Source organism: Ranitomeya imitator, chromosome 3 (assembly GCF_032444005.1).
Source record: "Ranitomeya imitator isolate aRanImi1 chromosome 3, aRanImi1.pri, whole genome shotgun sequence".
In the NCBI taxonomy this organism is placed as follows: Eukaryota; Metazoa; Chordata; class Amphibia; order Anura; family Dendrobatidae; genus Ranitomeya; species Ranitomeya imitator.
This window is the reverse complement of record NC_091284.1, coordinates 772,809,614-772,825,003: the sequence shown is the minus strand read 5'-3', so window position 1 is coordinate 772,825,003 and position 15,390 is coordinate 772,809,614. Positions and strand designations below refer to the sequence as shown.

The window sequence follows — 15,390 nt, the reverse complement described above, 5'->3', positions numbered from 1 at the left end:
ACTTCACCCTGCCACCTTTACTCACTATCCGTTCTGAAAAGAAAATTAATATCCTTCTAAAATCTGTCTTGCTCAACATCATACAGACTGGCAACCCAGTGAGGTATTAGTTTACACACCCTGTTATATTCTGCGAAGAGGGGAGAGGAGAGGTAAAAGCAGATGGTGCAGATTTTAGATAGCTAATCCCAGAGCTGGATTCACATCTACACTGCTTAGTACTACTGTTAATAAAAAAAAGTGCATTCAGAGTTGATTTTTTTTTTTTACAGCAAGAGCAGAATGATTAGAAAATACAGAGGTGCTCCAATAATACTAACAAGCAGAGATGAACTACGTGCTCCATACAAAAAGGAATAACAGTGGGACACAAATATTACAGTTTGGTAGTCCCAAGCCTCAGGTGCAAGGCCGTCTTTAGTGCCCCCTTCAGCAGGACACCACATAACCTGGGCCGGTCTTAAGTGTTTGCTACCTACGTGTATCCATACCACAATGTATTTGACGAGATAACTGCCTATGATGGCAACCATGTTATGAGGCTTGTAACTGAAAGTCCATTTGCACCGTGTGATGTGCTGTGTTAAACGATCGCTGACCTGCAACATTTTTACCCATCTGCGGTCATTTATTAACCTGGTTTACAAAAGCATAAAAGCATACTGCGCTTCAGATACGCACTGAACGATCTGTAATACATTTTTGAGCGCGTATACCTGTAGAAGGAAGAGAATGGAGGAGGACAATGTGGTCTGGAGGAGGATGGAGGAACATGGAGAAGGACAGAGTGGCCTGGAGGAGGACAGAGTGGCCTAGAGGAGGATGGAGGAACGAGGAGGAGGGTAGAATGGTCTGGAGGAAGATGGAGGAGAATGGAGGAGGACAGGGTGGTCTGGAGGAGGATGGAGGAGGACAGAGTGGTCTGGAGGAGGATGGAGGAGAATGGAGGAGGACAGAGTGGTCTGGAGGAGAATGGAGGAGGACAGAATGGTCTGGAGGAGGATGGAGGAGAATGGAGGAGGACAGAGTGGTCTGGGGGAAGATGGAGGAGAATGGAGAAGGACAGGGTGGTCTGGAGGAGGATGGAGGAGGACAGAGTGGTCTGGAGGAGAATGGAGGAGGACAGAGTGGTCTGGAGGAGAATGGAGGAGGACAGAGTGGTCTGGAGGAGGATGGAGGAGAATGGAGGAGGACAGAGTGGTCTTGAGGAGAATGGAGGAGGACAGAATGGTCTGAGGGAGGATGTTGTTTAAAAAGACTATGCTTTGCCAAGATTGATGATTTTTTGGCTAAACCAAAAGATCATTTCAACCAGCGTTTTGCTCATTTGTCTGGTGATCGACAGCTTGTTTACACTGCAAGATTATCGTGAAACAAGCGCTCCTAGGAACTCGATCGCGATATTCCTGCAATGTAAATCAGTTGGGTTATTGATTACTCAATCAAAAAAACTCAGAAATAATTAACTTCAAGAATATTGTTCTATTATTATTATTATTATACAGTACAGACCTAAAGTTTGGACACACCTTCTCATTTAAAGATTTTTCTGTATTTTCATGACTATGAAAATTGTAAATTCACACTGAAGGCATCAAAACTATGAATTAACACATGTGGAATTATATACTTAACAAAAATGTGTGAAACAACTGAAAATATGTCTTATATTCTAGGTTCTTCAAAGTAGCCACCTTTTGCTTTGATGACTGCTTTGCACATTCTTGGCATTCTCTTGATGAGCTTCAAGAGGTAGTCACCGGGAATGGTTTGTCACTTCACAGGTGTGCCCTGTCAGGTTTAATAAGTGGGATTTCTTGCCTTATAAATGGGTTTGGGACCATCAGTTGTGTTGAGCATAAGTCTGGTGGATACACAGCTGATACTCCTACTGAGTAGATTGTTAGCTGCTTTCTTCTTACCATAATACAAATTCTAAGTAAAGAAAAACGAGTGGCCATCATTACTTTAAGAAATGAAGGCCAGTAAGTCTGAAAAATTGGGAAAACTTTGAAAGTGTCCCCAAGTGCAGTTGCAAAAACCATCAAGCGCTACAAAGAATCTGGCTCACATGAGGACCGCCCCAGGAAAGGAAGACCAAGAGTCACCTCTGCTTCTGAGGATAAGTTTATCCGAGTCACCAGCCTCAGAGATCGCAGGTTAACAGCAGCTCAGATTAGAGACCAGGTCAATGCCACACAGAGTTCTAGCAGCAGACACATCTCTACAACAACTGTTAAGAGGAGACTTTGTGCAGCAGGCCTTCATGGTAAAATAGCTACTAGGAAATCACTGCTAAGGACAGACAACAAGCAGAAGAGTTGTTTGGGCTAAAGAAAACAAGGAATGGACATTAGACCAGTGGAAATCTGTGCTTTGGTCTGATGAGTCCAAATTTGAGATCTTTATTTCCAACCACCGTGTCTTTGTGCAACACAGAAAAGGAGAACGGATGGAGTGGACTCTACATGCCTGGTTCTCATCGTGAAGCATGGAGGAGGAGGTGTGATGATGTGGGGGTGCTTTGCTGGTGACACTGTTGGGGATTTAATCAAAATTGAAGGCATACTGAACCAGCATGGCTACCACAGCATCTTGCAGCGGCATGCTATTCCATCCGGTTTGTGTTTAGTTGGACCATCATTTATTTTTCAACAGGACAGTGACGGTGATCGAGATGGTTTGGGGTGAGCTGGACCGCAGAGTGAAGGCAAAAGGGCCAACAAGTGCTAAGCATCTCTGGGAACTCCTTCAAGATTGTTGGAAGACCATTTCTGGTGACTACCTCTTGATGCTCATCAAGAGAATGCCAAGAGTGTGCAAAGCAGTCACCAAAGCAAAAGGTGGCTACTTTGAAGAACCTAGAATATAAGACATATTTTCAGTTGTTTCACACTTTTTTGTTAAGTATATAATTCCACATATGTTAATTTATAGTTTTGATGCCTTCAGTGTGAATGTACAATTTTCATAGTCATGAAAATACAGAAAAATCTTTAAATGAGAAGGTGTGTCCAAACTTTTGGTCTGTACTGTAGATTTTTATAGCGCCATTTATTCCATGGCGCTTTACATGTGAACGGGGCAAATATAGACAAGTACAATAAACATGAGTAAAACAAGGCACACACAAGTACAGGAGGAGAGAGGACCCTGCCTGCGAGGGCTCACAGTCTACAGGGGATGGGTGAGGATACACTAGGAGAGGGTAGAGCTGGTCATGTGGCGGTTCAGTAGATATGGGATCACTGTAGGTTGTAGGCTGGTCGGAAGTGTTGGGTCTTCAGGTTCCTTTTGAAGGTTTCCGTGGTAGGCGAGAGCCTGATGTGTTGGGGTAGAGAGTTCCAGAGTATAGGGGAAGCACTGGAGAAGTCTTGGATGCGGTTGTGGGAGGAAGAGATGAGAGAGGAGTAGAGAAGGAGATCATGAGATGATCGAAGGTTGCGTGTAGGTAGGTAGTGGGAGACCATGTCACAGATGTATGGAGGAGTCAGGTTGTGAATGGCTTTGTATGTCATTGTTAGTGTTTTGAACTGTAGCCTCTGAGCAATAGGAAGCCAGTGAAGGGCCTGGCAGAGAGGAGAGGCTGGGGAGTAATGGGGAGACAGGTGGATTAGTCAGGCAGCAGAATTTAGGATGGATTGGAGTGGTGCCAGAGTGCTAGAGGGGAGGCCAGAGAGTAGGAGGTTGTAGTAGTCGAGGCGGGAGATGATAAGGGCATGTACTAGTGTTTTTGTGGTTTCATGGTCAAGGAATGCACGGATCCGGGAAATGTTTTTGAGTTGGAATCGGCAAGAGGAGGCAAGGGCTTGGATATGTGGCTTGAAAGAGAGAAAGAGAGGGTAGAGTCAAGGATCACCCCGAGGCACCGAGCGTGCAGGATCGGGGAAAGTGAGCAGCCATTGACATTGATGGATAGGTCGGGTGGAGGGGTAGAGTGAGGTGGGGGAAAGATGATGAATTCTGTTTTGTCAATGTTCAGTTTTAGAAAATGAGCAGAAAAGAAGGATGAAATAGCAGACAGACATTGTGGGATTTTGGTCAGTAAGGAAGTGAGGTCAGGTCCAGACAGGTAGAACTGCAAACCGTAGGATTCTATGAGCTGTCCCAGGCTGAAGGTGTAGATGGAGAAGAGTAGGGGTCCTAGATCTGAGTCTTGGGGAACACCGACAGACAGGGTGCGAGATGAGGTGGTGCAGAAGAGGGAGACACTGAATGTTCGGTCTGATAGATATGATGAGATCCAGGATACGGCCATGTATGTGATGCCAAGAGATGAGAGAATCTGTAACAGGAGGGAGTGGTCCACAGTGTCGAAGGCAGAAGACAGGACCAGGAGGAGGAGGACAGAGTAGTGTCACTTGCTCTTGGCGGCTAGTAGGTCATTGGTCACTTTAGTTAGGGCAGTTTCAGTTGAGTGATGTGGTCGGAAGCCAGATTGTAACCGGTCAAAGAGGGAGCAGGAGGAGAGGTGGGAGGACAGTTCAAGATGGACATGCTGTTCCAGTAGTTTTGAGGCATAAGAGAGAAGGGGTATCGGGTGATAGCTGGACACAGAGGATGGGTCGAGGGAGAGTTTTTTGAGGATAGGTCTGATTTGATGCGTGTTTGAAGGATGAGGGGAAGACACCGTTTGTAAGTGAGAGGTTGAAGAGTTGTGTTAGGGTTGGGATGAAGACTTTTGTGAGGTTAAGGATGAGGTGATGCTGGTCAAGCATGCAAGTGGTGAGATGTGATCTTGACAGAAGGATGGAGAGCTAATCGTCTGTCATGGTGGAGAAGCTGGCTTTGGAACAGGGCTGAGAAGTCAAGAGGAGGGGCATTGGGGGCTGCAGGCCAAAGCTTTGTCTGATGTTATAGATCTTCTGCTTAAAGAAAGAGTCAAATTCTTCAGCAGAAATGAGAGGGGAGGGAGGAGATGCTGGGGGACGGAGTAGAAAATTGAAAGTGTTGAAGAGCTGTTTAGGGTTGTGAGTCAGGGAGGATATGAGAGATGAGAAGTAAGTTTGTTTTGCGGCAGTGAGCGTGGACTTGAAGCTGGCGAGGGACTTCTTGTATGCAGTGAAGTGCTCAGCAGAACGAGATCTCTTCCATCTCCGTTCAGTGACCCAGGAAGCCCATCTCAGTTCTTTTGTCAGGCTGGTTAGCCAAAGCTGCCTGTTGATTCTATGAGTTTGGCTATGCATGAGCGGGACGACCAAATCGAGTGTTGCTGTTATTGTAGTGTTATAAAAAGTGGCAGCAGCATCTGTGTCATGGAAGGAAGCTATGTCTGTAAGAGGGAGAAGGGACTGAGAGAGTGAGTGTAGATTGAGGTGTTTGAGATTTCTGCAAGGGTGAGTGAGTTTGTGGAGTAGAGGTTGCGCACTAGGAGGGGAGAGGGAAGAAAATGTCAGTAGGTTGTGGTCAGACAGGGGGAGGAGTGAGTTAGTGAGATTAGTAAGGGAACAGAGGCGGGTGAAGATGCGGCCCAATGTGTGGCCATCTTTATGGGTGGCTGCAGATGACCATTGAGTGAGACCAAAGGAGGCAGTGAGCGATAAAAGTTTAGAGGCGGCTGAGGTCGAAGTGTCAGTGGGGATATTGAAGTCACCCATTATGATAGTGGGGATGTCGGCTGAGAGGAAATGAAGTAGCCAGGTGGTGAAGTGGTCAAGAAAGGTGGAGATGGCTAGTTCTGGGGGGCGGTAGATGACAGCCAGCTGGAGGTTGGAGGGGAAGTAGATGCGGACAGAGTGCACCTCGAACGAGGGAAGAGTAGCAGAGGGTGGTAGTGGAATTGGGGTAAAGGAGCGGGTATCGGACAGGAGCAAGCCAACTCCTCCACCACGTTTGTTGCTGGGGCGAGGGGTGTGAGAGGTGGAATCCACCATAGGAAAGCGCGGCTGGAGAGGCTGAGTCAGAGGGGGTGAGCCAGGTTTCAGTGATGCCGAGGAAGGAGAGTTTGTTATTGATAAAGAGTTTATGGATAAATGGCAGTTTATTGCAGACAGAGTGTGCGTTCCATAGTGCTCCAGGTAGAGGGACCGGGGGAGTGGGGGCTGGATGAATGGTATGAGGTTACTATGGTTGCAAACACGTGTAGAGTATCGTGGCAGGGGATTAGAAATGAGTATGGGGATGTGTTGAGGAGGGCCGAGATTAGGGGATACGTCGCCAGCAATGAGGAGCAGCAAACAGAGAGTTAGGGTATGTGCACACGTTGCGGATTTTGCTGCGGATCCGCAGTGTTTCCGTAGCTGCGGATCCACAGCAGTTTCCCATGAGTTTACAGTACAATGTAAACCTATGGGAAACGAAATCCGCAGTGCACATGCTGCGGAAAAAAACGTGCGGAAACGCAGAGTTTTATTTTCCGCAGCATGTCAATTCTTTGTGCGGAATCCGCAGCGTTTTTACACCTACTCCAATAGAAAACTGCACATGTAAAACCGCAGATGAATCCGCAATAGAAGCTGCGATAAATCCGCAGTAAAAACCGCAGCGGTTTTGCACTGCGGATTTATCAAATCCGCTGCAGAAAAATCCGCAGAGGAGCTTTCGACGTGTGCACATACCCTTAGAACAGGGGTCCCCAACCTGTAGATCGGGAGCCACATGTGGCTTGCGGACCCATGAATTGTGGCTCGCGGCTGTCTGTCAGCTTGGTCATTAGCTCCAGTTCTAGCAAATAGGTATCAAGAGCACACCTGAATTTTGTGAGCAGCCCTGCACAGAAGAGCAGATCTGCGTGCACATCTACTGGTCTTAGGGTTTTGAGATGATTTAAGTATGGTTCGCTGGAGACAAGATGACACCACCTGTCAGAGGAGGTGTTTGAAGCTGGATATGACACTGTCTTGGGAGTGCTTTATAGGAGAATACTGAATGGGGGATATTGTAGGAACCATTGGATCTTTGTATACTGCTTTGTGGTGATTGATTTTTGTGGAAAAGCTTTGGTTAACATTATGCCTGTAATGGGGGCTTTGGTTGCCACTATTTTGAGGGTGCAGTGAGCTCAATGTGGCTCACGACCCTCTCTCAAGGCTGGATGTGGCTCGCGACCCTTTCTCAGAGCTGACTGTGGCTCTCAAGGTCAGAGACGTTGGGGACCTCTGCCTTAGAAGGTGAGAGCTGGATAGGTCATGATGTGGCCGTGTGTACCTGGAGAAAAAGGATTCTATGTGGAGGAATAGTGCTGGGGAGGATGGAGGAAGAAATGACTAGTTCCTTACTGGGTGGAGGGAATACAGGAGATGGGAAGAAATAAAGTAGTATGGGGGTGAATGTTAAAAGAAACCGAAGCATTATAGTAGTTTTCTATTCCTTTACCTTCCAGTCCAATTCTAGTCTAATTCATACATGTTCTAAGTCATACATCTTCTACCTGTAAGGAACTTATTGTCTGACATTATGAAATTCTAGTATTGAGGAAAATGTCCTATAATATCCGCATGGTGTTCAATTAATTATTTTCCATTGTGGCAATTCCCTGGGCAGCTCTGAATAGAAATGCATGTGATAAGCAGTCATTGGGATAATTGCTAATGTTCTCAAAGAGATCCCACTCCAGACAAGAAATCATTACATTGAAATTGCTCTTGTAATTTCCTTTTGTCAAGTGTTGGATTACAAGAGGTGATTTCAGATGAGAAAGTTTTCTAAATGGCTGAGAGTTTTATAGAAAGGAGAAGTGACTCATAATAATGACACTGATTGACAGGTATGTTTTGACAATTTTTTTTTCTGACGTCTCTGTGACCAAATTGACCAAATTTTTTTAATGATCATCTCACCACCATAGCCTCAGTAAAAGGTTAATTTACTGGGAACGCTGCCACCCTTGTCCATGACTATGTCTGGTGTCTGGTATTGCAGTTCAAGTAGCAGCATCTTCCGCACCGTTAGCGCATCGGTAATCTGACCTGGTGTCCGTAAGGCTGTTTCCTTTTCTGTGAGGTTTTTTGAACTTATGCCCTTTTGTCTGTGAGATGATATCGCAGCTCCGCTTTATTCAATACTTTTAAAGGGTCTCTGTCAGCACCAAATGACTGTTCAAACCAAGCACAGGCGCTCGGTGGTTCATGGTGGGGTCAATCATTTATATACAATTTCCCTCCTCCTTGGTTTCCATCTATCTCCACCCTTCTCACTCTATCAAGCCAGAGCTGTCAATCAAAGAAAAGGGGGTGCGGATAAATGGAAAACGAGCAGGTGGGAAGGTGTATATAAATGATGTAGCGAGCACCGATATGTAAGGATGGTGGACTGTGCTGCAGCGTTCCTACCCCCTGAACAGACCAATCGCATTGTGTGTGGATAGTGTTCTGCGTCTTTGTATATATTGTATAAAGGCACGGATGATTGACCTCGTGGAGGTCTCCACAAGGTCAATCATCCGTGCCTTTATAGACTTTCTACTAGGCACTGCTCCTGATAGCCAGTTTCCTACTCCACACTGATGAGGGGCAAAAACCCCGAAACAGCTGTCTGTGGATGGATACCATGCTTGGCATAGGTGGTTTTCCTTTATTGGATGTTTTCCTTTATTCGATGCTGCCCTTCCCTTGGTTGTTCCTTCCTGGGGAAAGGCCTGGCTATTCACTGCCTTCGTTGAGAAACACGTGATGGTGTCTCCGCAGCTCCTTTACATGCATTTGTATATATTGTGTCATGTGAATTGTGTTATGTACAAAGTAATGTATATTTGTAATATACAGGATGGAATGTATAGTGTATAAGATTGGTAGTATAGGGATAGATAGATAGTTAACTGTAGTTTAGGTAATGACACTAGGGTAAGATAGTGTTAATGTTTGGTACTAGCCCATAGTGAAGGGGCTTAGTGTAAGGGCAAGTGACTGCTTCCCGTAGTTAATTAGTCCGAGTCTCAAGTGAGCTGTGCCAGAAAGGGGTGATCCACAGAAAAGGAGACTAAAGGCCAGGGAAAGTGAGATCCTAAAGAAGAAGTGACTGTCATAGTGACCTTCTGGAGAAGGGTCCGTGGATAAGGCGCCAAGTCATGAACCCCGAGGTATCAAAGGTATCCAGCCTAAACAGGACTGAGTTCATGTGACTAGTGGAGGTCCTGTGGGTAGATCCAGGGCGCCAGTAGTGGAAGAAATAGAACGTGGAACAACTGAGCAATTAAAGAGACTTGCTAATCAGGACTTTGGCATTCAGGCTGGATTGTAGCGACGTAGGACAAAATAGTGTGTCTGCAAATTCCTGGAGAAGAACTACAGAGGAAGGATTCAGTGTGAGGAACAATGCTTTATACCATAGAGGAAACGACCATAAGACTTTGTGCCCGCTATCCCTTGTAGATAACCGTTATTATTCAGTAAAGACTCCATGTTTGAACGACGTTCACCTTTATTGAACTGTGGAAGCTATGATCCTGGCTACACGCAGCCTGCACGGGCCTGATGCCCTCACAGCACAAGTCCACACACCCAGCCAGGTCCCACACTTTCATGTAGCGCTAGGGTGTAAAAGGAGACGATTTCCGCTACCGCGCTGTGACACAGACTGCAGCAAATATCAGCAGCAAAAATCACTCCATTCTCGCAGAGGACTTTAAATCAGTGAGAAATTGTAAAGTTGCTTATTTTTACAAGCACTTTTATTCATTTATAACAATGAGAAAACCCTTTTAAGTCTGGATGTTGCGACCAATATGCGTCCTCAATCAGCTGCAATAATTCTTTCATTCCTTCATAAAGCTATATTCCAGTGTTTCAATTACATTATTTTGCACAGAAAACTTTCTGCCAAATGCTTTCCTGCTCTGCTTTTCTTATAGGCTATAGACATCTTTTGGCATGTATGGATTTGATTTTTACATATCAGTCTGCTATGTTCACGCCTTCATTTGTTTTCAGACCCCAAGATATAAAGTATACAGCCGGATCCAAGTTTCAGAGTTTTCTCTTGTGGGAATGTCTCTCTCAAAACAACTATTATCCTGCATTTAATTCCCCTTTTCTTCCTCCTTTTCAATAGCCTGTTTTTCCTGCCCTCTCTGAGATTGTACATGCTTTCCTCCTTATCCCCTCTGTGGACATCTATGTTCAACCCCCTCGCTCCCGTTATCTGTAATACTGAAAGACAGGAAGGGAGAGCAGAAAGAGCCATAAGAAGTGAGTTAGAGCCATGAGTGATTTGTAACATTTTTGCAAAATCTCTCAGCCCGGTAAAGGTCTTAAAGACTCATTTCTTTTTAATGAAGACTATTTAGAAAAGTCAGTCACGTTGAATAAAGCTATTTACCTGCAGATATAGGGTTACGCTGTTGGTTAAGATGGTTAGAAAGGTGCCTGACTGCTGTATTGAAAGAGCGGCTCCTGGGAGAAAATGAATTTTATTCCTCCTGGGATCTGCTGGATTGTCATACCAGACACAATCCTTTTTGAGTTTTTGCCTCAGTGGCCTTATTTATGTTTGATTCCCATTGTCACAACTGAATCTGGATCCCAAAAGAAGACTCTCTTGTCCTTGTATAGTCCAGTCTGACCAAGGTCGTTATACCACATCCATTAATATTAGCTTCTTCCTATTTCAGTCATGGAAATAAAGAAGTATTTTCTTGCCGTGGGATCAAACTCGCCGTTACCTGGTTCCAAGATAGAGGCCATAAAGATATTACAGTGTTTGTACCTGCCTGGCGGAAGGAACAGTCTCGACCGGATGCTCTAATTACAGGTTAGTAATAATATCAAACACCACCAAATTTAAAACTGATCATTTTAAAGTGACTGTAGCCTTTTCAGAGAAGAAGAGGTCAGGAATTTTAGTTCCACCTAATGGAAGTAGCAATCCTAAAAGTCAATATCAACTCTGTAAAGACCTTGTCACATGGCTTAGGATAAGAAGCCAAAACAAAAACTCAATCTGCAGACGTGTTTCGGTGTGTTTGCCCCTCATCAGGGCAAAGCCGGAGAACTTCTTTGGCTGGATGAAAAGTTTATTTTTATGGAGAGTGCCAAGTAAAAGTAAAGAGACTTAAAGGCCATGCAATGCTTCTCTGGGAAATGGCCTACTAGTAATTTTAGTTAAAATTACTACCCTTTAAACATTTTTTGATGTTATAAACTGTGTTTAGTAGTGTCGATCACAGATGGTTTTGGAAGGAAGAGCTCAATTTATGCTCAAGTCTGAACAGAAGTTCCGCAGAAGGTCTATGGGTCTGCGCTCTGCTTGCCATTTGAGCATAAGCTAAGCATTTCATTCCCTTAGTTTCAGTGATCAGCGGAGATCTCATGATCTGGATCCCTTCCAATCCACACTTCTAAACAGAGACTCTAACAAAAAATGTTTAAAGAGGACCAGTGACTTGCCGTAATATATAATATATTTATATGGCTGTTTTCCTGAATTCGGCATTGTTTTTCTCTTGTTTCTATGCCTCTCCATTCCTAAGATATGAACCTCTCTTACCTGTATATAATTCCGGTCTTTGTAACCAAGTGGGCGGTTTTCTTAACTCTTCCCTATAGGAGTCTTCTTGAGGACTATGCCCACTTGGCTAAAAAGACTAGCTTTTTATATAGGGAAGAGCAGGCAATATCTCAGGATCAGAGAGGTCACGAACAAAAGAAAAACAACTCCAGATTCAGGAGAACAGCAGAATTTACACCATTAAAAAAAAAACGCATATTTATGGCAAGGGACAGGTCTTCTTAAAAAGTATAGTCACTTTTAAAAGTGGTCTGTGCACTCTCTCGTCATGTCTGATTGAGTGAATACTTGTGCTCATTCCTCTATTTTGCCTCCTGGAAATTGTCTAATCGGTGCTGACAGTGACAATGCGAATACCTAGTTGTCAATTAATTTATGTTTCCAGGAAGAATAATAGAGGAACATCAAGGTGCATATTTCCAAATAAAGGTGATCACGCACAGATTTGTATCTGATTAACAGAAGCAGAATCCTTGCAGATCATTGCCCTGAAATACTATGTTGTTTTCCAGATCAAGAAATCCTACGGAAATTAGAAAAGGACAAAATTGTGGTGTTTACCCCATCTCGGCGTGTGCAGGGCCGGAGAGTGGTCTGCTACGATGATCGCTTCATAGTGAAGTTGGCATTTGAGTCCGATGGCATCATTGTGTCAAATGATAACTATAGGGATCTGGCAAATGAGAAGCCCGAGTGGAAGAAATTCATTGATGAAAGACTGCTCATGTATTCATTTGTCAACGACAAGTAAGTCATTTGTCCTACAAAATTAGACATTTTTTTTTACAGATACTTCATTTTTGAGGATTTACAAAAATGTATCTGGGCAGTGTCTGAGCTCGTCTTCTAGGACCTATTGCTGGTTCGGGTTTGGGAGAAATTGGGTATAAATAAAGATGGAGTAGCTACTGAGTAAAGACTAAAATGAGGCCACCACATGGCTATCTACCTGCAAGAGAAGCATTGGAGGCATGTACGGCCCCATATATTTTCTAGGATCCTTAGCTAATTTTCCATATCTTTGATTGCTAATATTCAACGGCTTATGAAAAGGGGAATTCCTTACCCATAGTAATATTGCAATGTCCGAAATTGGGACATCTAAGGCTCACACAGGAACATCTCTAAAACAAATAGGAACTACAGCTTCTGGGTGGCTTTCTGTAACCTTCACATCTTCTTGGTTGGACTTTCTTGACAAGATAAGGACTGATGGCATATATAATCCACAAGCTGTAAAAGGATTTTCCGATCTATTTTAAAATTCACATTTGGGAGTCATGCCATTAAAAAAAGCTAAGTTATGCTCTCCCCTGTAATCAGTTCCCTGCTCCAGCACTGACATCATGAGGCGACATCATGACCACCAGTCTCCTGACCTTACACCCAATAAATGGCCTCAGCCAGTCAGGTGAATGGTGGTCATGGTCTCTTGACTTTACAGCCAATCAGTCTCCTCAACACTCAGATGACTGACTGGTGATAATGATCTCCTGACTCTGCAGGCAACTAATGGCCATAGTGTTCAGGTGATTTATGGTCATGGTCTCCTGACCTTACAGCTAATCTGTGGCCTCAACGGTAAAGTGACTGGTGGTCATGGTCCCCCGACCTTACAGCCAATAAATGGTCTCAACGGTCAGCTGACTGACTGGTCGTCATGATATCCTGACCCTGCAGACAACCAATGGCTATAGCGGTCAGGTGATTGGTGAGTGTAGTCTCCTGAACCTGCACCCTTTCAGTGGTTGCAGCATTATGGTGACTGCCTGTGGGGTCAAGACACATTTCCCACCAGTCACTTATATGGCCATTAGTTGCCTGCAGGGTAACATGCCATGACCACCAACTAATTGTCATAGAGTTTAGTTGACTGATGATCATGGTCTCCTGACCGTACAGCCATTTAGTGGCCTCAGGTGAATTCGAGTAGGGTCAAGAGAACATGACCACTAATAAGTGGCCGCAGTGGTCAGGTGAATGGTAGTCATGGGTTCAGGAGCATCAGAGCTGGAGCAGAATCTAGGGAGACCCTGCTCCCCTTCCTGACATTTGCACACACATTAGAGATTTAAATAGAAATTATTGGGTCAGAGTCTGTTCATTTTGGCTAATTAACATAGTAACATAGTTAGTAAGGCCGAAAAAAGACATTTGTCCATCCAGTTCAGCCTATATTCCATTATAATAAATACCCAGATCTACGTCCTTCTACAGAACCTAATAATTGTATGATACAATATTGTTCTGCTCCAGGAAGACATCCAGGCCTCTCTTGAACCCCTCGACTGAGTTCGCCATCACCACCACCTAACTTCCTGTTGTTTCCTGAAACAACACATTAACAAAGGCTTAAGAAAAAAAAAAAAAGATCAGTGTAAAAATTGCAAGATTTCAAGTCTTTAATTTTAACCCCTTTCCGACATCGTGCCTAAATGTACACCGATGTCGGACTCCCCGCCTTTCCGGGCACATGTCAGCTGATCTATACAGCTGACATGTGTCCACAACAGCCGGGGGTGGAATCACGATCCACATGTGGCTGTTAACCAATTAAATGCCACTGTCAATTTCCACAAAAAAACAAGCCCTTCCAGGGCCATTTTGACCGAAAAATAAAAAAGGTATGGCTCTGGGAAGAAGAGGAGCAAAGAACGAAAACGCAAAAATCAAAATACCTCCATGGGTTAAGGGGGTAATAGAGGTTGTGATATGGGAAAAAAAGACATTTAACACACAAAAAAATAATCAATAGTTCATTATCTGATGATATCTTCCCTTTAAGGCTGGAGTCACACTAAACGTATGAAAAATCGGTCCGAGTCTCCCTGCCGAGAGTCGCACGAGTGTCATGCGAGTACAATCCGATTTCTCACACCTAGCATTCGATTTACATCCCAATGCAGTGCGATTGCTATCTGATTGCAATGCGATTTTAACATGAGCATTTACATGCAGCAATTCTTTATGCCATTTACACATCTTTTCAAAGGAAACATTCTTCAAAACACATACTGTGTATATATATATATATATATATATATATATATATATATATATATATATATTAGATAGATAATTGACTTTCTTTCAATTAAAGAATAAAAGGAGGTCACTGACACACATGCAAGATATATATATATATATATATATATATATATATATGTATTCTATCTGTGTAATATCTATTCCATCTATTCTATTCTTTCCTGTCAGTCTGTGATTTTACTGTATACGGCACATGAACTGCCAACTTTTCAAAGGACATCGGTGCGTAAAAATCGGACAGCACTCGCTTTTCTTTTTTCTCGTACCTATAGGCTTACACTAGCAAGTCTCGGTGATAATTGCAGCATGCTGCGATTTTACACGCACATTGAATACTCCGAAGGAAATAAACGCTGATGTGAGCTGCCCCATAGATTAACATTGGTCCTAGTGCTATGCTATGTTTTCTCGCATAGCTCTCGCCGGCGTAACGCCCATTTACACAGGCCGATAATTAGTAAACGAGCGTTCATAACAGTATATTATAGTCAATCAACACTTGTTTATGGGTAGAAATCATCCAGTGTATATGGGCCTTTACTGATGATCTGTCCTATGTGTGCAGCGCCCCAGAGTCCTGGTGGTTGTAGTAATGTCATTCTTCCACCAGGGGGAGTGAAGTTACGTCTGATGGCAATAAAGGAGATTACCTTACCAGGTATCACAAACCACACAACACACTTCACACTCCAGTCCACCAAGGGGAGCTATGCTCCTATCTAGTAGGGCACTCCTCACAGTTGGGTAAAACTGGTGGTCTAGATAGGAAGTCAGGCAGAAGCTGACTGGGCATTGACCCAGATAGAAGCGGACTGAGCTTGACCCAGGCAGCACCTGTCAGGCAGACAGGGAGAAGGAGGAACTTCAAACAGCTGCAGACAGAGAGGTCCCTGACAGAGG

The 15,390-nt window shown here is 44.1% G+C and overlaps 1 protein-coding gene across 1 annotated transcript in view; it reads left to right on the top strand.

Moving 5' to 3' along the window:
- The window catches only part of ZC3H12C (zinc finger CCCH-type containing 12C), an 80,117-nt gene that overhangs the window by 52,290 nt on the left and 12,437 nt on the right, over window positions 1–15,390 (top strand). Inside the window, exons 3-4 of the mRNA XM_069759074.1 lie at window positions 10,547–10,686; window positions 11,955–12,189. Coding sequence (XP_069615175.1) covers window positions 10,547–10,686; window positions 11,955–12,189 — 375 coding nt within the window. The remainder of the gene's footprint in view (window positions 1–10,546; window positions 10,687–11,954; window positions 12,190–15,390) is intronic.